The sequence below is a fragment of the Equus przewalskii genome, chromosome 25 (assembly GCF_037783145.1).
Source record: "Equus przewalskii isolate Varuska chromosome 25, EquPr2, whole genome shotgun sequence".
NCBI classification, from domain to species: domain Eukaryota; kingdom Metazoa; phylum Chordata; class Mammalia; order Perissodactyla; family Equidae; genus Equus; species Equus przewalskii.
The window spans coordinates 25,179,545-25,206,986 of NC_091855.1; the positions used below are offsets into that span (position 1 = coordinate 25,179,545).

The 27,442-nt window shown below is 35.8% G+C and overlaps 1 protein-coding gene across 12 annotated transcripts in view; it reads right to left on the bottom strand.

Annotated features, from left to right (window-relative positions):
* CEP128 (centrosomal protein 128) overlaps positions 1–27,442 on the bottom strand; it is a 381,669-nt gene that overhangs the window by 306,422 nt on the left and 47,805 nt on the right. For all 12 annotated transcript variants that reach the window (XR_011532693.1, XR_011532692.1, XR_011532691.1 and 9 more), the window contains one exon: positions 18,776–18,892. Coding sequence is in view for 9 of the 12 variants with exons in the window: in XM_070593019.1 (XP_070449120.1) it covers positions 18,776–18,892 (117 nt within the window). In the remaining 3 variants the exon portion in view is untranslated. The remainder of the gene's footprint in view (positions 1–18,775; positions 18,893–27,442) is intronic.

Sequence of the window (27,442 nt, forward strand, 5' to 3'; positions counted from 1 at the left end):
CCTGGCTCTGAGAATGGAAATGCAAACGTCCGGAAGCAGGAGGGTGCCTGGTATGTCCATGGAAAGCAAGAAGGCCAGTGTTGTTGGCCTATGGTGGGCAAGAGGAAGAAGCATTGAAAATGAGGGTAGGGGCATGCAGAGACCAGATCAGAGGGCCTTGTAGGCTAAGGACTTTAGATTTCACTCTGAATGTGATAAAGAAACCATTGAAGGGTTTTAAAGAAAGATGTGGCATTATCTGATTCTGTGGGGAAAAGACCATAAGGAGGTAAGAGTGGAAGCCAGGAGGCCACTGCACCAACACAGGCAGGAGACACTGGTGATAAGATGACGGACGAGAGCAGTAGTGGTAGAGGGGATGAGTCGTTATCAATTCAGAAAATATTTTTTAAATAGAGCTGACAGAATTTAATGATGGACTGCTCGTGAAGAATGGGAGAAACGGAGAAGGCAAGGACATAAAGGAAACATACAATTTTTTAAATATAAAATTAAAATTATTTTATCAAGATGAGTATCCATCTTCTTAAGAAAAAATGAATCATACAAGTTATTAGGATGAACCACACAAAAAGCTAAGATTTACCACCTTGTGTACAAGTTCACGGGTCAGGAGGGGAAAGAACAGCAACAGAGTTCCAGAGATCAAGTCGGCCCAGGCTTTGTGGCTCTGACTCACAGCATCACTCTACGTTGATTCCCATTCAAGACAGACCAGCTAGCAATGCTTCCCGATCTCAGTCTCAGATAATAAACATGAAACTGTGTAAGTTTTTCTCACTGTCACATAAGACCCACCAAATGACTACATAAAGTTGTTGCTGTAAACACTGTTCTAACTTAACCATAATATGACAAAGATATGTTAGAAAAATCTAAGTAGTTTCTCACTCCTAGAACAATAAATAATACCACAGTTTCAGTATTTTTTAAAGAAAAGGAGCCAGGGGGCAGCTTGGTGGCACAGTGGTTAAGTTCATGCACTCCACTTCTGCAGCCCAGGGTTCGCAGGTTTGGATCCCAGATGCAGACCTACACACTGCTCATCAAGCCATGCTGTGGCAGTGTCCCACATACAAAATAGAGGAAGATCAGCACAAATGTTAGCTCAGGGCCAATCTTCCTCACCAAAAAAAAAAAAGGATCCAGAGTGCTGAAAGGAAATGTAAATTAACTAGAAATACAATGAATCAGAACAGAGCTATAAAAAATGCTTTTCTATCAGGTAAAGAAAAACACACAAGATTAGCTAAAGGAAGAGCAAACAGCATTAGAACACCAGTACAAAATGACCATAACTGGAGTGGGTGGACAACAGGTGCAAAAGCAGTGATTATTAAGAAAAAAATTATAATTAGGAGAAAGGTTTGAATCTATAAGATAAAAATTTAGAGAAAGTATCTTTGGGACACTTCTGTATAGCTCAAAAATATGACTCTAGTGAAACAAATTCTCATAACAAATTATAGTCTCTGTTTTACTATATGTAAAAAGATTTTTCTACAGAAGGAAGGAAAAACTGTAACCCTGAATAAGAAGCATGAAAGAAATTCTAACAAAAAGGCATAGAAATGACAGTTTTAGTGTTAAATATAACAGATGTCTTAATATGTAATTCTCAATGTGTCATATTTTATTTTTCAACAGTGGAAAGAAACACTGTTTCTAATTTAAATTTTCAAATAGCAATAGTTAAGTAATTAGATTTTTTCAGTTGCAATGTTTGTGCCAAGTACACTTTCAGGGGGCCCTAAGTGTTGAGGTACATATATTATAATCATTTTTCAACAAAGTTTAGCAACTTTTAATAAACGATGCCTGCTGACTCACAATTGATGATTCAATACTGACGCCTAGTGGTCAACAACAGGTACTAATTCCCTAATAAGTATTTTTCCAAACATTTTTACGAACTAAATGTGAAACATTTAATGTAAATTATGTAAAAAAACCTAAATTAAAAAAACTTTCCCTCACAATGCTGTGAAAACTACAAAAGAAAAATTGTATCTGCAGTCTGCTGAAAAGTCTTTTCTCAAAATTGTCCCATTCACAACACAGATGGACCTTGAGGGAATTATGTTAAGCAAAATAAGCCAGACAGAGAGAGATGCACATCATATGATTTCACTCATATGTGGAAGATAAATTAACATATGGACAAAGAGAACAGATGAGTGGTTACCAGAGGGAAGGGGGGTTCAGAGGTGGGCATAAGGGGTGAAGGGGCACATTTATATGGTGACTGACAAATAATAATGTACAACTGAAATCTCACAATGTCATAAACTATTATGACCTCAATAAAATAAAAAGATATGTATTTTAGTGGCTATGTAAAAGTCCACCATAAATATACTATAATTTGTTTAACTAAAAAAAAATGTCTTTTCTCCATTATTTGCAATGTCCCCAAGCAAAATCAACCAGCATTTGCTGTTTACCCATAACAGCAACAATTCCATGCAGAGTCAGTTTATTCATATAGTTGAATTATCATTCTTTCAGAAACCCGTACTTAATATTTCAAAGAGGTTTTACCTTTAGAATTCATGTATCTGGGCAGTTCTATCCTAAATTTTTTTTTCTAACTTTGTCTATTGAACTAATATCAGAAATCCAGCTTTCTTAATTTTTCAGTATGATTTGAAAAAACAGTAATCTACTATATCAAAATGTTCTTTTTATAAAGTTGGAATATTTAAAATCTAATAGTGATTGAATTCTTGAAGAATGTTTGCAGGATTTGGGTTAAATCATTTAAAGTACTACGTATTAAACTCCAAAGAAGTTAAAATTTGTTAACCTTTACATTCTTTGCAAGAATATCAGCAGCAGAATAATACAACAATGCATACAAACCTTTGAGAGAAAAAGACTTTTTTACCAAGAATGATATATGCAGCTAAACTGTCATTCACATGTGAAAGCAGCATGCATTCCTTCAACAACTATTCACAGAATGTCTGCTGTGTGATAAGCACTGTACTACATGCCCCAGAAAGATGTGATGGACAAAGTTCCTCCCGATGGAGTTTACATTCCGGTGGGGAAGAGATAATAATATAACAATAACATGACTAACAAATAACGTAAGTAAACAAATACACAATTATAGGCGGTGTCAACTGCTATGAAAAAAATAAAGTAATATGATATGATAGGGAGCAATGGGGTAGAAAACGGCTACTTTGGAAAGGGGGAGGTAGAGAAGTTCTCTGTGAAGAGGTAGCAATTAAACTTGAAGGATAAGGAGGGATAAATTATACAGGGAGATAGAAGAAATATGTTCCAATGAGATACTGAGAGGACATCACTGTGGCTGAAGCACAGATTTCTTAGAATAATTTGTAGTTAAATATGTGATGTTTAAAATTTAGAATAATCGTCTAAAGAATGGAAATACAATCCATAGCTTCAAACTCAGTAGTAAGTATAAAAATAAATATACAACACATTTCAATCCATTATAAAACAAAGAAGGGGGAGAAAAAAACAAAGAAAGAGCGGTTTAAAAAAACACAAATAAAGTGATAAAAACATTTTCAAAGGTATCAATAATCGTAAGCGTAAACTAATAACCCAGGCGTTAAAAGACAAAATTTATCGTATAAGACTTTTTTAAACCAGCCATAAGGTGTTTATAAGAAACATACAAAATAAAACTACAGGGGAAGGATTAAAATAAAGAGGAAAAATCATACACCATGAAAACAATAACTCAAAGAATGCTAATATCAAGAGGAACATCACATAATAATTTTAAAAACAACTGACCATGAGGTAATTAGGTTATATCTATGAAAGCACAGTCACAAAATAGCAAAACTGACAAAAATCACAGGGAGAAACTGACAATCCTTATAATGGGAAGCTTTAGACTGACATATTTAATAAGAATTCAGAAGAATAGAACAAAATTGACAAACATGACCTACTAAATTTATATGAGTGTGTATGTATGTGTGTGTGTCACACACAAACACACAAAACTCTGCATCTAAAAAACAGAAAATGTCTAATTTTTTACTCATAAAATACTTTAAAAAATTGATGGATGATGGCACTAGGTCAAAATGAAAGTTTCAACAAATTCCAAAGGAATTAAGTTTAAAATAAATAATTTGAAAAGTTTAAAAGTAAGTATACACACATCTTTGCAAGTTCCAAAAAGTACTAAGTAAGTCTTGAGTTATATAGAGGAAATCCTAATAGAAATTGTAAAAGATTTAGAAATAGGCTACCATAAAAGAATGGCATATCAAAACATATGGTAATTTGGTGATAAATTTACAGTACTAATTTTTAAAAAAAGACAAGTTAATTAATTAACTTGAAAGTCTAAAATAGAGTATCCTAAAAATAAGAAATCAGAAAAAACAGATTTAAAAGCAGTATTTGATAAAGTAACAAACAAAGCTAGTCAAAACCAATAAAATAAATAAACCAATAAAACTAATAAAATAATCATATGTCTAGCAAGACTAATAACAAGGGGAAAGGAATAACTAAACAATATTAAAAAGAAAAGGATATAGTTTCAAAAAAGGATTGAAAAAATGATCAAGCAGGGCTATGATTGCTTCTTTAACTTAGTTTCAAAACACAAACAAAATGGATAACTTATAAGATCATCAATAATTACCAAACTGATTTAAAAAATAAAAAGTCTATAGAAACCAAAAACAACTGAAGAAATTGAAAATCTCAGTGGCCAAAAAGATAACCAGTAGAAATGATTTCATGGGCGAGTTTTAACAAACATTCAAGAAATAGACAATCCCTCTCCTAAACAATTGAGCCAGGGAATAGACAAAGAAGGAATTTACCTAACTCATTTTATGGGATTAATGTAACCTTGCTTCCAAAACCAAAAAGAGCAGTACAAAAAAAATTATAAATTGATCCCAATCATAAACATAAATATAAAAATCCTGAAGAAAACACTAGCAAATTAATTCAGCAATGTATAAAAAAGAATACATAACCAAACAATTCTCAGGAATGCAAGGAGAGCTCAAGATCCATTGAGAGAGTCAATCACATTTAAATATTAAAACAGAAAGGCAGCAGCAAGGATATTTGATAAATTTCATAATCTATTCATGATTTTTACAAAAACTCTCTTGGCCATCTAGGAATAGAAGGTGATGTTCTTAATCTGATAAAGGATAGCACTCAAAACCAAAAGCAAACACCATGTAGAAAGATTAACATTTCAGAAGCATCCCTATTTAAATATAGGAATGAAGCAAGGATTCTTGACATTTTTGCTTCTATTCAATATTGCACTTGAGTTTCTAGCCAGTGTGATAAAACAACAAAAAGAATTATAAAGAAAGAGACTGAATTGCCTTTAATTTCAAATAATACGATTAGATAATATGTCAGTAGAGCTACAAACAAATTATAAGAACTAATAAGATCATTAAGCAAAACTGTGGGATCTAAGAGCCACATATAAAACCAGTTGAACTCCTATATACTACAAAAACCAATCAGAGATGCAATAAAAGAAAATATCCCATGCACAACAGAAAGAAAAACCTTAAGGTACCCAGGAGTAAGTCTAACAAAAGATGTACAAGACGTTTATACAGACAATTATAATATTGAAGAACATTAGAAAATACTTCTCCTCAAATTAACCTACATATTTAGAACAATTACAATCAAAATGCCAGCAGGATTTGTCATAGAACATGACAAGAGATTTTCATTATCATTTACCAAAATATAATAAAAGCTACAATAATTGAGATAAAATGACAGCAGTTCAGGGATAGACAAACAGATCAACAGTAAAGCATATAGAACCCAGAAAGATATTACAGGAAACTAGATCCATAACAGAAATGGCATTTAAGTTATAGCGGAAAGAACAAATTATTCAAAAATGATGCTGAGGCAACTCATTAGTCACATAAAAAATAACTTAGATTCCTTCCTCACATTATTAAAAAAACTTCCTGGGGGAAAACACAAATAATCCAATATTTTAAAATGAAGTAGTTATAACCAGGTGATCTGCAGAGGCACATCCAAACTGCCAACAAATATGTGAAAAGATGCTCAAGTTCACTAAGAGGGAAATGCAAATAAACATAAAAATGAGTTAACACTTTATACCCATCAGTCTAGCAAAAATTAAAAAGAATTATACCACTATTACTGTTAGGAATGTGGGAAAAAGGGCCACTCTCAACCATTTTGCTGACAGAAATGTGAAGAGTTAGAACCTTTTGGGAAAATAATCTGGTAACCTCTTTTATAATAAAAGATATATCCATAGTAATAAAAGATTAAGTTGAAACCCCATCAGCTGGTTGGAGGAATTTCCAAAACATATTGGTGAAAGGAAAAAGCTTGATGCAGAAATGTATATATAATGTGATCCCACTTTATTAAAATAAAAACATATCCAAAAAACCTCACCTACTTATGCAGAGGTGTGTATATATCTGTCCAGGATAATTAAGAGCACAAAGAAAAATATAAAGGGATATATTCCAGACTGTGTACACTGGTTCCTTGCTTTTAGGGAGTGAGGGTAGTGGCTGATGATAAAGAACAGAGGGGGAGAGATGGAGAAAAAATGAGCCAAGCAAATAAATAAATAAAGCTGCATTAAAAAAGAGGATGTTTGGGGGGCTGGCCCCGTGGCCGAGTGGTTAAGTTCGCGCGCTCCGCTGCAGGCGGCCCAGTGTTTCGTTAGTTCGAATCCTGGGCGCGGACATGGCACTGCTCGTCAGACCACGCTGAGGCAGCGTCCCACATGCCACAACTAGAAGAACCCACAACGAAGAATACACAACTATGTACTGGGGGGCTTTGGGGAGAAAAAGGAAAAAATAAAATCTTTAAAAAAAAAAAAAAAAAAAAAGAGGATGTTTGCATGAGCATTTATGATATGATCACATTTAGTTATACTTTATTTAAATTATACATGAATAAACAATTTTTATACTAAATATTTTATTAAAATGTTAAAAGAACTATGTGAGAAATAAAACTAGTTAAACATTGAATCAAAATGATGTATTAATACAGTCCTACTTAATGCATTCAGCAAACATTTATTAAGTACATAGTATGTTAAATGTTATAAATAAAAAATGCTCAAAACGTACAATTAAAAGAGACAATATATCAAAAAATGGTCATTAACAGTAATAATCTGAGACAAAAAACATATATTACCTGAAACTGGACAGTGAGGAGAAAAAAGCCATCTTTGCAAAAGAAGGGGAAAAATAACCAATGGGATTAGCATGTATTAAAAGAATAAAAAGCATGGCTCAAAATAAGGCCAAGATTTCTGCTACACATACAGCTTCACCCCATGAAGAATGAACACCAGAGCAGGAGCTTTCAAATTTTCCACTGCTACACCCATTTTCCTACAGACTAGTACCTGTGTGGTTGTCCAGTTGTGATGCTCAGTGCTTTCGGCCCCTTCCTAGTCTGAAGGCCTGTGTGTCACCCTGCCTGTGTTACTCTCTGCCTGCTACAATTCACCCAGTCACCAAGTCTGACGAACACCTGAATTCTAGAACTCATATTCCAAAGTTGTGAGAAAACAAGGTGCATTCTTAGAGCTTTCCTTGTGCTTTCCATAAAGCTTGTGCTTTATTTTTAAACTTTCATTTACTTGTAAACTCTATTGGTCTTTCTCAAAGACCAGGGAAGCTGTTGAGATGGTCAATGTGATGGTAATTTAATAGTCATTTATATAAAAGGCATCTAATATCAATGGTGAAAGGGAAGCTCATACTATAAAATAAGTATGGGAAAATGTGGGGGATACCTACCAAAGAGAGCATTGACTACGGAAACAAGAAGAAGAGGGTAAAGTGAATGGCCAAGCAAAATTTTGCAATTCAGCCCTGGAAAGGTAAGTGAAGAGGAATCCAAAATCTAAGCTTACAAAGGCCTCCATATCTCCAAACCAAGTAGCGGAGTCTCAAAAGGAAGTGTGGGAGAATGGTTAATGAGGCCATGTCAGAACATTTGCTTGACTTGGTTCTCCTCTGAATTAGCACAAAAGTCTCAAGGGAGACGCCAAAGCTAGGAAGAGGACATTAGGAAAATATTCGTGGCTTCTTTGAAAGCTTCTCCCATAATGAGTCCAAACTAAATAAACACTACATTATATCACATTAATAAACAGTACCTAAGGCTTTTCTTAGGTGAAGTATCCATATCACTCAGCATCTCTGGAGCCACAATGACATTTCTGGGATGAAATGAATAGCTATTTGTTCATTAGGTTTTTCATAATTAGTACGGATGCCAAAAGATGAAGAAAATTATTGGAAAAAAAATCTTCCCAGTTGGGGCCAGCCCAGTGGCATAGTGGTTAAGTTCCTGCACTCCACTTTGGCGGCCCAGCATTTACCTGTTTGGAACCCAGGTGCAGACCTATCCACTGCTTATCAAGCCATGCTGTGGCAGGCATCCCACATACAAAACATAGAGGAAGATGGATACGGATGTTAGCTCATGGCCAATCTTTCTCAGTAAAAAGAGGAGGACTGGCGGTGGATGTTAGCTCAGGGCTAATCTTCCTCAAAAAAAAAAATATATATTGATTAATTTTTTCTGTATATGGCTTTATTTTATTGATAAGTCTCACATAATCTGGTTTTCCATGGGAGCACAGACTGAAAACCACTTAGCTGAGTTCCCTCCTTACACTTAATTCCTCATTTAATCTTCACCATCTTCTATTAAGAGTTCACGCCATGCCTGCCCCATAGACTTCTCCATGAAGCACCTTTAAACCTTAAGGCACCTAACTCACCTTAGGTCATATGCAAGCATGGAATATTCTTTGTGAGGAACCAGCATTTTAATGTTATGAAATGCTCTGAAAAGTATATACAAACATACCCCAGGAATTTATCTCATGTTTTTCATTTTAAGTAATTCAATTTACAAGAAACAGCTAATGAGATCAATTACAGGTAAAGTCAGCATCATGGCAGAGTGAACTTAGCCGGGACTCTCTCCCCTCCAACATACAACAAAAAGGAGTGACCATATTCGAACAGAAAATACCCTAAAAGCACAGGAATCCTTGGAGAGTCACAGCAGCCACATGATGGAGTGCGGAGAGGCTGAAGTCCCCCTCAGAGGAGCTGGAACAGGGTAAGAGAGAACTTTGGACTCCCCTAAAGACTGGGATCACTGCTGTGGGAGGCTCCGTGAGGGAAGCAGCAGTGGAGGGGTCTCCCATCTGTGGGGTTACCCATCACCCAAGACCCCCTAGCACCCTGGCAGCCTAGAGGGAAGCCCTTTAACAGGGCAAAAGCTTTCACACAGGGTGACCTCATCAAGCCAAGAACCTAGGAGACCAGATAGTGAGAGCTGATCAGGAAACCAGGGACTGCACACAGGGGAAAGTGCCCCTCCTCCAATCCACGCAGCACCGCACCATCTTGGCTGAAGGCAGAGGGCTTAGAATACACAGCTCTCAACCCCACACCCAGGGGCGATAGGTTGTAACTGCAAACAAATAATATCACAATGGGAAAACCCCATTATTATAGCATCAGGCAGTTCATCAAATCTCCAGAACAGAGAGAAAACAATAAATACCCAGAATTCAGTCCTGAGGATTCAGAAATAACTAAACTAAGTGACAATGAATTCAAAATAGCTATTGTCAAAAATTTCACTGAGGTAAAAGAGAATATAGAGAAACAATTCAACGAGTTCAGGAGCTACTTCACAAAAGAGATTGAAACTATAAAGAAGATTCAATCAGAAATAGAGATGAAAGACACAATGGAAGAGATAAAACAAAATACGGATTCACTGAATGCTTGTGTGAACACCACAGAGGAGTGAATCAGCATAATAGAGGAGAGACATGTTGAATTGCTCCAGACAGAGAAGAGAGAACTGAGACTAAAAAGAAATGAAGAAAGTCTCTGAGAAATATCTGACTCAACGAGGAATGCAACATAAGAATTATAGGTATCCAAGAAGGTGAAGAGAAGGAGAATGGAGCAGAATGCGTGCTCAAAGAAATAATAGCAGGGAACTTTCCAAATCTAGGGAATGAGAGGGAAATATGTGTCGAGGAAAATTTCAGACTCCTAGATTTGTCAATGTAAAAAGAGCTACTGCAAGGCATACAGTAGTAAAACTGTCAAAAATGAATGACAAAGAAAGAATACTCAGGGCAGCAAGGCAGAAGAAAATAACCTACAAAGGAACTCCTATCAGACTTTCAACAGATTTATCTGCAGAAACCTTACAAGCTAGGAGAGAATGGAATGACATACTCAAAACTTTAAAAGATAAAAATCTTCTGCCAAGAATACTCTATCTGGCAAACATATCCTTCAGCTCTGAGGGAGAAATTAAATCTTTCCAAGACTTTGTAGCCATGAGACCTCCCCTACAAGAAATTCTCAAGAAGGCCCTCATACCTGAAAAAAGAAAAAAAGGGAGAAAGGGGTCACAAAACACAGAGTAAGGAGACAAACAGGTAGACACACTCAGAATAGGATAGCAAATATTAAACTATAGCATTAGGCTAAAGGGAAGGAAAATACCAAAAACAAAGACAATCTTGTCACTTTAACCACAAACTCACAACACAAGTTGGAATAAGATATGAGAATAACAACTTAGGAGGGGAGGAGGAAAGGGACTGGATCAGTTGAGACTAAGGAAATAAGAGGCCATCAGAAAATGGACTATGTTATGTACAAGATTCTGAATACAAACTTCAGGGTAGCCACTAAACTAAAAAGCAGAACAGAGACACAAAAAATAAATAAGGAAAAAACAAAGAAACACAGCACAAAAAACTGCATAATTCAATGGGTAGACCAAAACACACAGGATGAGGAACAAAGGAAATGCAGGAACTGGAAAACAAGTGATATAATGACAGCATTAAGCCTTCATACATCAATAATCACCCTCAATGTACCCAGATTGAACTCTCCAATAAAAAGACACAGAGTGGCAAGATGGATTAAAGAACAAGATCCAACAATTTGTTGCCTCCAGGAAACATATCTCAGCTCCAATGACAAATACAGGCTCAGAGTGAAGGGTGGAAGATGATACTCCAATCTAATAGCAAACAAAAGAAAGTAGGTGTCGCAATACTTATATCAGAAAAAGCAGACTTCAAGATAAGGCAAGTAAAGAGAGACAAAGAGAGGCAGTATATAATGATTAAAGGGACACTCCTCCAAGAAGAAATAACGTTTATAAATATCTATGCACCCAACACAGCAGCATCAAAGTTCATAAAGCAACTATTAACAAACCTAAAAGAAGATATTAAAAATAACACAATAATGGTAGGGGACCTCAACACCCCACTCACATCATTGGACAGGTCACCCAGACAGAAAATCAACAAGGCAACAGTGGAATTAAACGAAAAGCTAAAACAGTTGGACTTAATAGACATATATAGAACACTCCATCCAAAAACAGCAGAATACACATTCTTCTCAAGTGCACAGAGAACATTCTCAAGGATAGACCATATGTTGGGAAACAAGGCAAGCCTCTATAAATTTTAAAAAATTGAAATAATAACAAGCATCCTCTCTGATCATAATGCTATAAAGTTAGAAATTAATTACAAGAAAAAATCTGAGAAAGGGACAAAGATGTGGAGACTAAACACTATGCTATTGAACAAGCAATGGATCAGTGAAGAAATTAAAGAAGAAATCAAAAAATATCTGGAGACAAATGAAAATGATAATATGCCATACCAACTCATATGGGATGCAGCAAAAGCTGTATTAAGGGGTAAATTTATCGCAATACAGGCACACCTTAACAAACAAGAAAAATCCCAAATAAGCAATCTCAAATTACACCTAACTGAATTAGAAAAAGAAGAACAAAGCCCAAAATCAGCAGAAGGAGAGAAATAACAAAAACCAGAGCAGAAATAAATGCTATTGAAACAAAAAAGGCAGTAGAAAGGATCAATGAAACAAAGAGCTGGTTCTTTGAGAAGATAGATAAAATTGACAAACCCCTAGCCAGACTGACAAAGAAAACAAGAGAGAAAGCTCAAATAAACAAAATCAGAAATGAAAGATGAGAAATAACAACAGACTCCACAGAAATACAACAGAGTATAAGAGAATACTACGAAAAACTATATGCAAACAAAATGGATAACCTAGAGGAAATGGATAAATTCTTAGACTCTTACAACCTTCCAAAGCTGAGCCAAGAAGAAACAGACAATCTGAACAGACCAATCACAAGGAAAGAGATTGAAACAGCAATCAAAAGCATCCCAAAGAATAAAACCCCAGGACTAGATGGCTTTACTGGTGAATTCTACCAAACTTTCAGAGAGGATTTAATACCTATCCTTTTCAAGCTATTCCAAAAAATTAGGGAGGATGGAATACTTTCTAATACATTCTAAGAGGCCACCATCACTCTGATACCAAAGCCTGACAAGGACAGGACAAAAAAGGAGAACTACAAGCCAATATCACTGATGAGCATAGATGCAAAAATTCTCAACAAAATTTTGCAACCCGAATTCAGCAATACATTGAAGGGATCATCCATCACGATCAAGTGGGATTCATACCAGTGAGACAGGGATGGTTCAACATCTGCAAATCAATCAATAAGATACACCACATCAACAAATTGAGGAATAAAAAAACACATGATCATCTCAATAGATGCAGAGAAAGCATTTGACAAGATCCAACAGCCATTTATGGTAAAAACTCTTAAAAAAATGGGGATAGAAGGAAATTACGTCAACATAATTAAGGCCATATATGACAAACCGACAGCCAACATAATACTCAATGGGTAAAAACTGAACACCATCCCCCTGAGAATAGGAATGAGACAAGGATGCCCACTATCACCACTCTTATTCAACATAGTACTGGAGGTTTTGACCAGAGCAATTTGGCAAGAGAAAGGAATAAAAGGAATCCAAATAGGGAGTGAAGAAGTGAAATTCTCACTGTTTACAGATGACATGATCTCATATATACAGAAAACCCCAAAGAAGCCATTGGAAAACTAATAGAAATAATTAACAACTACAGTAAAGTTGCAGGGTAAAGAGTCAACCTACAAAAATCAGTTGCTTTTCTATACTCTAATAACAAACTTACAGAAAGAGAACTCAAAAATATAATTCCATTTGCAATCGCAACTAAAAATATAAAGTACCTAGGAATAAATTTAACCAAGGAGGTGAAGGACTTATACAAAGAAAACTATAAGATATTACTGAGAGAAATTGATAATGACTTACAGAGATGGAAAGAGATTCCTTGCTCATGGATTGGAAGAATAAACATAATTAAAATGTCCATAATACCAAAGCAATCTACAGATTCAATGCAATCCCTATCAGAATCCCAATGACATTCTTCACGGAAATAGAGCAAAGAATACTAAAATTCGTATGGGGCAATCAAAGACCCCGAATTGCTACAGCAATCCTAAGAAAAATAACAAAGCTGGAGGTATCACAATCCCCAACTTCAAAATGTACTACAAAGCCATAGTGACCAAAACGGCATGGTACTGGTACAAAAACAGGCACAGAGATCAATGGAACAGAACGGAGAGCCCAGAAATAGAGCCACATATCTACAGTCAGCTAATCTTCAGCAACGGAGCCAACAACATAACAATGAAAAAAAGATAGTCTCTTCCATAAATGGTATTGGGAAAACTGGACAGCCACATGCAAAAGAATGAAGGCAGACCACTATCTCACAGCATACACAAAAAATAAACTCAAAATGGATCAAAGACTTGAAGATACAACCTGAAAGTATAAAGCTGGAAGATAATATTGGCAGTACACTCTTTGACATCAAACTAAAAAGGATCTTTTCAAATACCATGTCCTCTCAGACAAGGGAAACAAAAGAAAAAATAAACAAGTGGGAGTTCATCAGACTAAAGAGCTTCTGCAACGCAAAAGAAACTAGAATCAGAACAAAGAGACAACCCACCAACTGGGAGAAAATATTTGTAAATCATATATCTGACAAGGGGTTAATCTCCATAATATAAAAGGAACTCACACAAATGAACAATTAAAAAGCAAACAACCCAATCAAAAAGTGGGGAGAGGAGATGAACAGACATTTTTCGAAAGAAGATACACAGATGGCTAATAAACACATGAAAAGATGTTCAACATCACTAATCATCAGGGAAATGCAAATCAAAACTGCACTGAGATACCACTTTATGCCTGTTAAAATGGCTATAATCACTAAGACTAAAAATAACAAATGTTGGAGAGGGTGTGGAGAGAAGGGAACCCTCACACACTGCTGGTAGGAATGCAAACTGGTGCAACCACTATGGAAAACAGTATGGAGAGTCCTCAAAAAACTAAAAATAGACCTGCCATATAACCCAGCTATCCCACTACTGGGTATCTACCCAAATAATTTGAAACGAAAAATCCAGAGTAACATATGCACCCTTATGTTCATTGCAGCACTATTCACAATAGCCAAGACATGGAAGCAACCCAAATTCCCATCGACCAATGATTGGATAAAGATGCTGTGGTATATATATACAATGGAATACTACTCAGCCAGAAAAAAAGACAAATTCATCCCATTTGCAATAACATGGAAGGACCTAGAGGGAATTATGCTAAGCGAAATAAGGCAGACTGAGAAAGACAAACACCACATGATTTCACTCACATGTGGAATATAAACAAGTACTGGGACAAAGAAAACAGTTCAGTGGTTACCAGGGGAAGAGGGCCCGGGGAGGGGCACTGGGGGTGAAGGGGAGCACTTATGTGGTGACAGTCAAGAAATAATGTACAACTGAAGTCTCACATTGATGTAAACCATTATGAACTCACTAAAAAAACAAAGAAAGAAACAGCTAGTGAAAAACAAGTCAGGAATTCCCAAGATGTCACAGCTAGGAGTTATAAGAGTTAGAAATTTTATGCTGGATTTTATGTGAATTTTGGACCTGCAAAAAAGAGTTTTGACTTGGGCTTACAGTCTAAATACCTCTTTCACGATCCTAGCACCCACCAGTCCTACCCCACTCCACTAAATTTAACTAATCAGTTAGCATACTATCAAGTGTCTGATCAAAAGAAGTTTGTATATGGTAAATGTACCCTAATATTAAACAAACACTTTATTGTTTGCACAACGATTCAAAGAGAAAAGACTGATGGTTATAGGCTTAACCAGATTTAAATTTGATTAATAAAAATTTCAGAGTAATTTAGAACCATTTAAAATTTAAAAGATACACGAAAAAAATATTATTGCATGACTAATATAAAACATCTCTAAAGAAGAGACCTCTACTAAAATACCAAAACAGTGTTGTTTAAAATATGATATATGAGGTCTGAAGGCCAGTGAAGGTCTTTCCCAAGCTAAGAAAATCTGACATTTATGTGACATCATTAGCATATCTAGCTGAGGCTCAAAAAAGGAAGTGGACTCCAGAGCATACACTGCCTTTGTGCTTAGACCAGGAGGAAAAAAAAGAAGCAACAGAAAACAGTGAGTAATTCCTTAAAAACTGTAAACAAGAAAAGGAGAATAGCTTTCCCTCAACCAATTTCCAAGAACTAATACTGTTTTTCTTTAAACGGGAAGAGATAAAGCTCCAAGGACCTATGGACCTCATTAGATCACTAAAATGAAGCAGGTTTTAACCAAAAGCACAGATTGCCTCCCTGTAATACGAGATTATACCTAGAAATCTCTGACATTCTGGAATTTTTAATGAATACTCCTAGTCTCTTAACAACTTCTAAATGTCATAATTTTCACTAACATTGAATTATACATTTTAGGAAGGCAGAAGAGCATAGTGGCTAAAAGTCTAGGCCCACTTACTCATCTATAGATTCAATTTCTCACCATAGCCAGAAACAAAATATATCTATTACTATTAGACAGTACAGGTATTTCCATATTTTTTAATATGAAAAAGAAAGCAAAGTGTTTTCTCGCCTTAAACGTGCCCTTTCCAGAACACTCTAAGCCACTTAACTTGGGAGTAAGAATCAGCCTAAATTAATCCTTTCCAGTTTCCAGTGCACTGTTTAATCCAAAACCACCTTTTAAAAGCATATAGGTCACCACTTACAATAAAGCGACAGAATACAAAATTAAACATTTCTTATCAATAGTGATCCTCTATTGTATTGTCAGAGATGGAATTCCAAATCACAGCTCAAGCTTTTAGTCAAATTGACAATTACAATGCAAATATTCAGGATCTGGTTTCTCAAGAACAGGGGTGGGAAGCAATCTCCCTCTCCCTCTTTCTTTGTAATTTTGTGCATTCTGCAAAGAGAGAAGAAAATAAGAACAGAAAATTTCTCTAATTTTCTCTTGCAAAAAAGAACAATTGTCTCTTCAGTACTATTCTTATGCTCACCAGACGCAATTTGCTTTGAGAACAAATGTCTAAAAATCAAGGTTTAAAAAAACGCTACCCACATGCTGTATCTAATTATTCAACAAAGTATCCTCTTCAAAGGAATTACCAACTAACAAGGGTAGGCCTCCTTTTGTGAAATGAAGGAAAATAGAATTTTAAAAAACAAAAGCAGATTTTTCTATCAGTTTTCATTATAACTTCAGGGTTGCAACTTTTGTTCCTAATTTTCAATTGGCAGTGTCTCCTAATACTTGAAAAAAATGTTTTAATCTGTCTGTTATAAAGGTTAATGATCTTCAAGCACACATAAGTGCATTTGTAGAATATCACTTTTAGAGAAAACCATTTTGTATAAGAAAAAAATACCTTTTGGTTTTAATCTTTTGTTTTTCTTGTTATCGCTGATGTTTTATACTTTATATACAGATCTAAGAAATATTTAAAGAGAATTTCAGAAATTAATTTTCTATAATGATAGTAATAAAACATAACCAATGTAATAAAATGAGAATTCACAAATCTACAACAATATAAATGAATAAATAAACGAATAGAGAAAAAGACAAATCCCTTCCTTTCAGTAGGAATCCATGTAATAAATGTAGAAAGGATGATGGACTTTTTAAAAAATCACTATTTAACATCATTTATAGTAATAATTGTTTCATGAAAGAATCATTAATAGGTGCTAAAATATGTGGGTGAAAGCATGATGAGAAGTAGGCTATTTTCAAGCTTTTTCCCCATAAAATAAATAATTAAAAAGGCATAATAGTGGGGTTGGCAGGTGGAATAGTGGTTAAGTTTGCACGCTCCACTTTGGCAACCCGGGGTTTGTGGGTTTGGATCTTGGGTGCGGATCTACACACCCCTCATCAAGCCATGCTGTGGCAGCATCCCACACACAAAATAGAGGAAGATTGGCACAGATGTTCGCTCAGCGACAATCTTCCTCAGGACCAATCTTCCTCAAAAAGAAGGCATAATAGTAACTTTACAGTGGAGAAACCTGGCAGGCAACACTTTAACCAAATGTTCAGTTTTACGAGTAATGGGATAAATCAATATTACATGCCTCCTGATATGATATCCTGGGAAGAACACAACATCAGTTCTCTGGGTTTGCTGCCAAAAGTCCATAACCTGAATCTAGTCACAAGGAAACATCAACACATCCAAAATGAAAGACATTCTACAAAATAACTGGCCAGTACTCTACACAGTTGTCAAAGTCATGAATGACAAAGAAAGACTGAGAAACTGTTACAGATTAAAGGAGTCTAAAGCAATATGATGGTCAAATGCCATATGTGATCCCATATTATATCCTGTACCAGAAAAGACGTTAATGGCAAAATTTGAATAAAACCCACAAGCTAAATCATAGTATTGATCCAACGTTAATTTCCTGTGATTGTACAAGAGAACGTACACACCATTTTACTGAGATGTAAAAGTATTCACATCACGTCAGCAACTAGCTGAAAAAATTTTATCTATACGTATATACGGATATGTATATATTTATGGAGATATATATAAAATGATAAAGTAAGTCTGGTAAAATGTGAATATTAGGGGAATCTAGGTAAAGATTATACAGAAATCCTTTGTTCTAATTTTTGGCCTTCCTCGTAAGTCTGAAATTTCAAAATAAAAAGGTACCTAAAGGGTAGGTGACCTCCATTTGAATTGATTTGACAATAGTCCAGTCCAGAGGTTGGCGAACTTTTTCTATAAAGGACTAGACAGTCTACACTTGGGTTTGTGGACCATTTGCTCTCCTTCACAACTGTTCAACTCTGCCATTGTGTCACAAAAGCACCCACAGACAAACTGTAATGAATGGAAGTGGCTGTGTTCCAATAAAACTTTATTTACAAAAATAGGCAATGGGCCATATTTGTCCCATTGGCCATGGTTTGCTGAACCCTGGTCTAGTTCACACCAAGGAAAATTAATCAGAATAATTATACTTGCAGTTACCATTTTTTGAGCATGTGCCAGACACTATGTTAAGTGCTCTACTGACATTAACTCATTTATCCCTGCACCAATCTGATCAGATAAAACTATTATTTCCATTTTCCACAGAGGAAATGGGCCTAGAGAAGTTAAGGAACTTGCCCAAGGTCACACAGCCAGGAAGCAGTAGACTCTGGGTTTGAACCAGGTAGGGTTGCCTTCACACACTGAACTATAACCAATATGCTATACTGCTCATGTGGACTGAATTATACTGTCACATGCAACAACTAAGCAACTAAACCATTTTAACAACGGCTAAATAACTACCCAAACTCAAGATTTACATTCTGAGAAGGTATTTTTCACAAACCTCCTGTAGCTGCAAAGAAATAAGTCCCAGTTGATCCTGACGTCTTTCCACCAGCTCTCTTTCCGTGCGCATCTCTCTTTCTATTTCCTGAAGCCGTCGCTCCACCCGATCTGAAACCTGTTCAACATGAACAAACAAACGGAAATAGTGATGTTACCGAGCTGTTAGGCAAAAAACGCTAAATTGAAGAGATGTTTTATGCCAAATATACTATTTTGCATATTTTGTATACTTTGTAGAGCCCTTTTTAATGACGCTATTATAAAAAAGATCACAAAAAACTGACTGAAAATTACAAAAGAAAACAACCATTAGTCTCTAAATAACCCAAACCTGGATCCCAATAAAGGACCTAAATTTTTCAAAGCATAATATAATAATTCAAAAGATCAGACTTAGAAGTAATAAACTAGAAAAGAGTGCCCTCTGGTGAGTTAGAAGGAAAATACCAATTTTGCCAACAACACATTTATTACTCTATTAATGGTAAACTGCTCTATGTATTTAGTTCTTTTTCATTTTTGTTATCTATAAGCAAGACCTGCCTAGGAAGGTTTTGATGTTTATGTGCAGCAAATAATTAAAAGGGCTTTTCATTTGCTTGTCAATCTTTCCTACTGTGATCTGCTAAAAATAAGCCAGTTTAGATCAAAAACTAAAGTCAAACTGAAAAATGTTTAATTGGGACGCTCTAAAATAAACATGAAAGAATTTTTCCCTCTGATGCAAGATCTTCCTTGATAAAAGTTGTGCAAATTCAAACACACTTCATGCATATCATTATACAGTCCCCTAAATAAAACACTATTTGACTATTTGTGTATATTTGGTACAGGAGAATACAGTGGATGGAAGATATTTGTATTCATGTAAGAGAAGCAGTAAATACAGCCCTGTTATAAGAAATCTTTGCTACCAATTCTGTAGAGCCAGGAAAGGTCCTGGTCACAAGGGATCTTACTGGGGCAATGGAAAAAACTGGATTATGATGATGGTTGCACAACTCAGTACATTTACTAAAATTCATTGAATTGTATACTTAAAGCAGATTAATTTTATGGTAAGTTATACCTCAAACCAAGTTGTTTTTTAAAAAGACATTGTTAAACATAAGTTTAATTAGTCAACAAAAGCTGGGCAAAAATATTCTATCAAAATCAGCAGTTAGTATTTACTAAGACTCATAAATCTTGGGCTGCCAATGCTTAAAAACAATTAAGATACTTGCTGTGATACTCATAGTGCTTTACTAAAAACTTAAAATACCCATAAGCACCAAGTTTCTAACATGTCCCAGTAATCAACCCTAAAATCTCAACAAACAATTTAATACTGCATCAGAAATAAATACATTACTTGCTATAATATAAAACAATATTGGATAAATACTAAAAAATAAGAAGTTAATTTGTTCAATTTTTACAAAATGGAAATAACTTTATTGTTCACTCTGAATATAAAAAGTAATAGCAACACATATCAAAAAATAATAAAAAATCACTCAAAATTTATTAGGATGTCTACTATCAACAAAAAACAGGAAATAACAAGTGTTGGAGAGAATGTGGAGAAATTGGAACCCTGGTGCATTGTTGGTGGGAATGTAAAATTGTGCAGCTATTATGGAAAACAGTACAGAGGTTCCTTAAAAAATTAAAAATATCTTGCACCATACACAAAAATTAACTCAAAATGGATTAAAGACTTGCATGTAAGACCTGAAACCATAAAACAACTAGAAGAAAATATAGGTAGTACATTATTTGACATTGGTCTTAGCAGCATCTTTTCAAGTACCATGTCTACTCGGGCAAGGAAAACAAAAGAAAAAGTTAACAAATGGGACTACATCAGACTAAAAGCCTTCTGCAAAGCAAAGGAAACCACGAACAAAACGAAAAGACAACCCATCAACTGGGAGAAAATATTTGCAAATCATTAATCCAACAAGGGGTTGATCTCCAAAATATATAAAGAACTCATACAACTCAACAACAAAAAAACAAGCAACCTGATGAAAAAATAGGCAGATGGCATGAACAGACATTTTTCCAAAGAAGATATACAGATGGCCAACAGACACATGAAACAATGTTCAACATCACTAATTATTAGCGAAATGCAAATCAAAACTACAACGAGATATGACTTTACACAAGTCAGAACAGCCATAATTACCAAGATAAAAAGCAACAAATGTTGGAGAGGATGTGGAGAAAAGAGAACCCTCATACACTGCTGGTGGGAATGCAGACTGGTGCAGTCACTATGGAAAACACTATGGAGATTTCTCAAAAAACTGAAAATAGAAACACCATGTTATCTAGCTATCCCACTACTGGGTATTTATCCAAAGAACTTGAAATCAATGATCCAAAGAGATTTATGCACTCCTATGTTCATTGCAGCACTATTCACAATAGCCAAGACACGGAAGTAACCCAAGTGCCCTTCTATGGACGAATGGACAAAGAACATGTGGTATACAGCCAGAGACACTCACAACTAGAATCTACAACTTGTACTGGGGGGCTTTGGGGAGAAGAAGAAGAAGAAAACAAAAAGATTGGCAACAGTTGTTAGCTCAGGAGACAATCTTTAAAAAAAAAGAAACACCTGGGTAAAGAGAGAAAAAAAAGATGTGGTATACATAGACAATGGAATACTACTCAGCCATAAAAAAGACAAAATTGTCCCATTTGCAACAACATGAATGGACCTTGAGGGTATGATGTTAAGCAAACTAAGCCAGACAAAGACAAATACTGCATGATTTCACTCATATGTGGAAGATAACAAATACATGGATAAAGAGAACAGATTAGTGGTTACCAGAGGGGAAGGAAGTTGGGGGCTGGGTGAAAGGGGTAAAGGGGCACATGTGTACAGTGACGGACAACAATTAGACTACTGGTGGTGAGCACAATGAAGTCTATTCAGAAACTGATAAACAATAATGTACACCCAAACTTACACACTGTTATAAACCATTATGATCTCAACAAAATTACTGGAAAAAAATTTTAAATAGAGTTACCATATGATCTAGCAATTCCACCTCTAGGTATATACCCAAAAGAACTGACAACAGGGTCTCAAAGAGACGTTTGTATACCCACATTCACAGCAGCATTATTCACAACAGCCAAAAGATGGAAGCCATACAAGATGCAAGTGAAAAGAGTTCTGAATTTGGTTGCACAACAATGTGAATGTACATAACGCTACTGAACTGAACACTTAAAAATGGTTAAGAGGTAAATTTTGTTATATATATTTTACCATGATTAAAAATAAGGAAACAAATAATACAGAATGATAAAAAGTAAAAAAAATAATAATAATAATCTAATACCATCTGTCAAGAGTAAAACACTGTTGGGGCTGGCCCCGTGGCCAAGTGGTTACGTTCGCGCGCTCCGCTGCAGGCGGTCCAGTGTTTCGTTAGTTCGAATCCTGGGCGCGGACATGGCACTGCTCATCAGACCACGCTGAGGCAGCATCCCACATGCCACAACTAGAAGAACCCACAACGAAGAATACACAACTATGTACCGGGGGGCTTTGGGGAGAAAAAGGAAAAAATAAAATCTTTAAAAAAAAAAAAAAAAAAAAAAAAAAAAAGAGTAAAACACTGTTAAGTATTTTGTTGTACATTTCCAGAAATTTTTCTATGCATATGTACATAACTAGTCAAATATATGTCCATTTCACTTATTTTTTTTTAAGATTTTTTTTTTTCCTTTTTCTCCCCAAAGCCCCCCGGTACATAGCTGTATATTCTTTGTTGTGGGTCCTTCCAGTTGTGGCATGTGGGACGCTGCCTCAGTGTGGTTTGATGAGCAGTGCCATGTTCATGCCCAGGATTCGTACCAACGAAACACTGGGCCGCCTGCAGCGGAGCGCGCAAACTTAACCACTCGGCCACGGGACCAGCCCCTATTTCACTTATTTTTTAAACAAAAATTGAGTACTACTGGCATAGTGTTTTATAAATTTTTGTAGTTCACATATCACGGACAACTTTCTATGACAACAAATAAATCTACATCCTCATTCATAACAAAGGCATAGTTCTTCATAATTGATTAAAATAATTCCCTATTGACAATGGGATAACAATTATTTATTTTTACTAGTATATGCTGTTACAAACACTCCTGTATAAGATGACTTTTGTAAACTCAAGACACAATCTTTATGTAGAATTATTGAATCAAAATATATGAATCACTTATAAAAAGCAAAACATGGACTTGGAAGAATTTTGGACTTTTCATCCAAATCTTTTATTCTAAAAAGAAAACTGAGGAGATGAAGTAAGTTATTAATCAGGGATCACACTATTAATTAATGAGGAAAATGAGCCCAATAAAAGTCTCCATTTCCAGCAGTATCTCGTAATCCCCAGGTCCATTTTCATGCATTCATTCAAAAAGCAGGCACAAACACTAATGTGTTCCCATTATCGCCCCAGGTACAGGTTAGGGAAATGGCAATACACGTGCTATTTCCTCAGACCCTGCCTTCAAATAGCTTCTACCTATTGAAAACTGACACTGAATAAGTAGTTAGAATTTCCCTAATTAAATTCAATGAGTTGAATGACTTCTAAGTTTCAGGGAAGAAGGCTGTGCTTAATAGCACCCTATGAAAATTAAAGCAGTTCAAGCAACCAAATACTGAAATCAAAATCCAAAATTATTTAGACCTTATCTACTTTGCCACCATGGCTAGTACAAGTGATGATATAGAGTTCCTATGTTTGGAGGACTCTTTCTCAGTTTTGAAGTAATGTTTGGGTTGGGTAGCTTCTGACATGGTTTCAATGGTCCCTGCTTCCTGGTATTAACCCACTGGTGTAATTTCCTCTCTTTGACTGTGGGCTGGCCCTAGCGACTTGCTTCTAATGAACAGAATACAACAAAAGTGATGAGATGTCACTTCCATGATTAGGTCACAAAAAATTTTGACTTTCATCTTGCTAGCATGTTCTCTCTTGCTGGCCCTCTCTCTTGACTTCTCGCTTGCTTGCTTTGATGAAGCAAGCCGCCATGTTGTGAGATGCCCTATGGAGAGGCCACATGTCAAGGAAACAAAAGAGAGCTCTGACCAATAGGTCATGATGAACTGATGCTTCAATCCAATAAACTACAAGGAACTGAATGAGCTAGGAAGCAGAACCATTCTCAACAAGCCTTGAGATGACTGCAGCCTGTGAGAGACCAAGAGCCAAAGGACCAAGCTAAGCCACACCTCCATTTCTAACCCACAGAAACTGTCAGATAGTAAATGTTTTAACCTAGTAAGTTTAGTGAGATTTGTTATGCAGCCATAGTCAACTAACGTAGTTTTTTAAACCTGTTTTCAAATAAATCCTCACCCAGGAAATAAGAGTCTGATGAAGGAAAAAAATATTATCCACTCCATTCGCAAAATTTCTATCTATTCCATAGAATTTTGTTCATTTCAAAATATTACAGTTTTCCCTGTATTAGGCTTCTCTATAATCCAGTGATAGATGACCACCTCTGCTCCTTGCTGCGCCACACACTGGCCTCGTGATTAGGCTTCTAAATGAAGCACACACTATTTGAGCTGTTCAAGTAATTTAATCTCTCAAAAAATCAATCTCATCATCCATAAAATGGAGATAATAACTTGCCCTGCTTGCCATAGAGAGTAGTGTAGATCAAAAAGTACAGAAGTAGGGGGACAAAAAATACAGAGGATGTCGCAGAAACTAACAGTTGCTTTCTAATATCCATTCCCCACCCCCATTTCTTCCATGGTAAAGGAATTTTTAACTAGACCAGTGGCTGTCAAATATAAACAATATATTTTCTCACCTCCTCAGTTGCCAGCTGGTCACGTGACTTAAATTTTGGCAAAATGGGATACAGGCGTAAGTGTCAAGTGACAACTTCAAGAAACTATTCCATAAGAGATAGCACATAGGCACCTTTGGGTCTCATACTCATCCCTTCCTCCATCTTGCTGCACAGTACACAGATGCTGACATCTTAGACCATGATCTTGAGGCAATGACAGCAGAAAAGCAAAGAGAGCATGAAAGAGTGAGCCAGAATCCCTTACACACTGTAGACCAGCATGCAGAGCACCACATGGAACGCTGAACTCCTCACTTAAGACTTTTCCACAAAAGAGAATTAACTTTTGCCTTTTTTAAGCCACTGTTATTTGGGGTTTTTGGTTATTTATGGCTGAAACTCACCTTTACCGAGAGAGAGAAGCACTGAGTGAATTGCAAAATGCTAAGCAAGAACAACTACTGCTTATTCAACCATCAGAACATGGGAAAATCATAATATCCTTGCTCTGCTTTAGTCAAGTCTGAAGAAAACTATAAGTAATAAAACAAATAGACATTATAGCTAAGTCTGTATTCAGAAAAATAAAACATATACACAAACTAACATGAATAAACACAGAAAGTATTTAGAGGTCCAAGAGTGGTAAAATTACAATCATCCTATAAGACCACCAAAGGATCTTTATGGACCAACCATCCAGACAGATCAATGTGCTCCAAATACTCTCCTTTTTCTACTGCTAACCCTGAGTCACGCAATTCCAACTAAGTCAGCAACTACCAAGGACCTAAAACATACATTTGGGTAATTCTAGTCTGTTCTTTGTATATTCCTTATCATCTATTTCTATGTCACATTTCTGTATCAGTTAGGGTACAGTATAGGCTCTTTCGAAAAGATCAAATATACAGCAGCTTAAATAAAATAAAAGTTTATTTCTGTCAGTCCAGAAGAAAGCAGGACAAGCTGGCAGGCCACTCTGTTCCCTAAGGTCATTCAGAGATTCAGGTTCCTCCCATCTGTTGCTCCACTGTCCCTTAGGTTGTTATCCTCACTTGCATAGTTTAAGCTGGGTCAGTGCTACATCTTCATTTCAAAAAAATGAGGGAGAGAGAGAGAAAGTCCCAGACAAGTAGATTTGTTTTCAAGGAGACAACTCAGAAGTTGCATGTGTCACTTTTACTCATGCTTTGTCACATGGGCATACCTTAGCTGCACAGGAAAACTGAGAAATGGCATCTCTATCTGAGTAACCATGTGCCTGGATAAAACTGATGGGGGTGGGGAGGGGAGTAACGAGGGGAGGAGTGTGGGGATCTGATACTATAGGGGAGAAGGAACTCAATATTAGGGGCCAGGTAGAATTAACATCACTTCAACACAAATTGTAATCTTAAGGTAAGCCACCTTTCATTCTTTTCGGAAAAGGGTAAGATAAATGCTAATTGTCAGTTAAAAGTATTAAAAGACAACATTCAAAATACTAGTCATAAAATTGAGCAATATGTAACAAATTACAAATGCACATAGACTTTACTCCTGTAAATCCACTTCTGGAAATTTATTCTACCAACTTACTTTCCCATGTGAAAAATGGAACATGTACAAGATCATTAATTGCAGTACCGTGTATGAAAGCGAAAAACTGAAACAACCTAAGTGTCCATCAATATGAGACTGGTTAAATAAATTATGGGACAATCATTCAAAGGAATGCTTTAAATAATAAAAGAAAGGAATTAGCTCATTAGATGCTAATATGGAACAACCTCAAATCTCAAAAATATATTGTGAAAAAAGGTAATATACAGAATAGTGTATTTAGTATGTTAACTGCTATAAATTATATAATAAAAAAGGGAGAGCAGGTGAGAGAGACCTCTCTCAAGGTGGTGACATTTCACTGGAGACCTGAATGACAAGAGGGAGCCAACCACAAAAAAATTTAGAGAAAGAAAAGAGAAGCGAGTGCAAAGCCTGCAATGTAGGAATGACTTTGGCAAATTCAAGATTCATAGAGAAAGTCAGATGATATAGGCACTATAGGCTATAGTAAGAAATTCAGAACAGAAAAAGCTCAGGTAGAGTTTTAAGAAGCAGGAAAATAATTCACTGCAATGACAATTTTTGAAAATCACTTGACTACTGTCAGGAGCACAGGTAGAGGCAAGTTGAGGAGGAGAGAGACCACTGCAGTGAACTCAATATAGTCATACATTGCTTAACGATGGGGATATGTTCTGAGAAATGTGTCATTAGGTGATTTCATCATTGTGCAAACATCGTAGAGTGTACTTACACAAACCTGGATGGTATAGCCTACTACACACCTTATGGGATCACTATCATACACAACGTCATTGTTGACCAAAATGTTGTTATGTGACACATGACTGTATAAGCAATGGTGGCTTGGACAGAAGTATTAAGACAGAAGTAGATGGAATTGAGCAAGATTTCAGAAATAAAAAGGACAAAATTTTATAACAGATTGGAAGTAGTGTGGTATAAGAAAAAGACCTAGGGTGAATCCTAGGTCACCACCAGATGGATTGTGATGCCACTTCCTGAGACAGGGAAGAGCAAAGGAAAAGCAAGTAAAAATAGCTCCAAATAGAAGGGCAAAGACTCTGTACCTAATGACACAGCATATATTTATAACTTTCGAATGATAATTCCCAATAATAAGAATTATGTTAAAGCCTGCATTTATTATTGCCTCCTCGCTTTTATTATCTATTTCTGAGATCTAAGGGAAAAATATCAACAATGTCACCTAACACTAAAAACTTCATTATCAGAGACTATATTAATCAATTAAACTTAATGACTA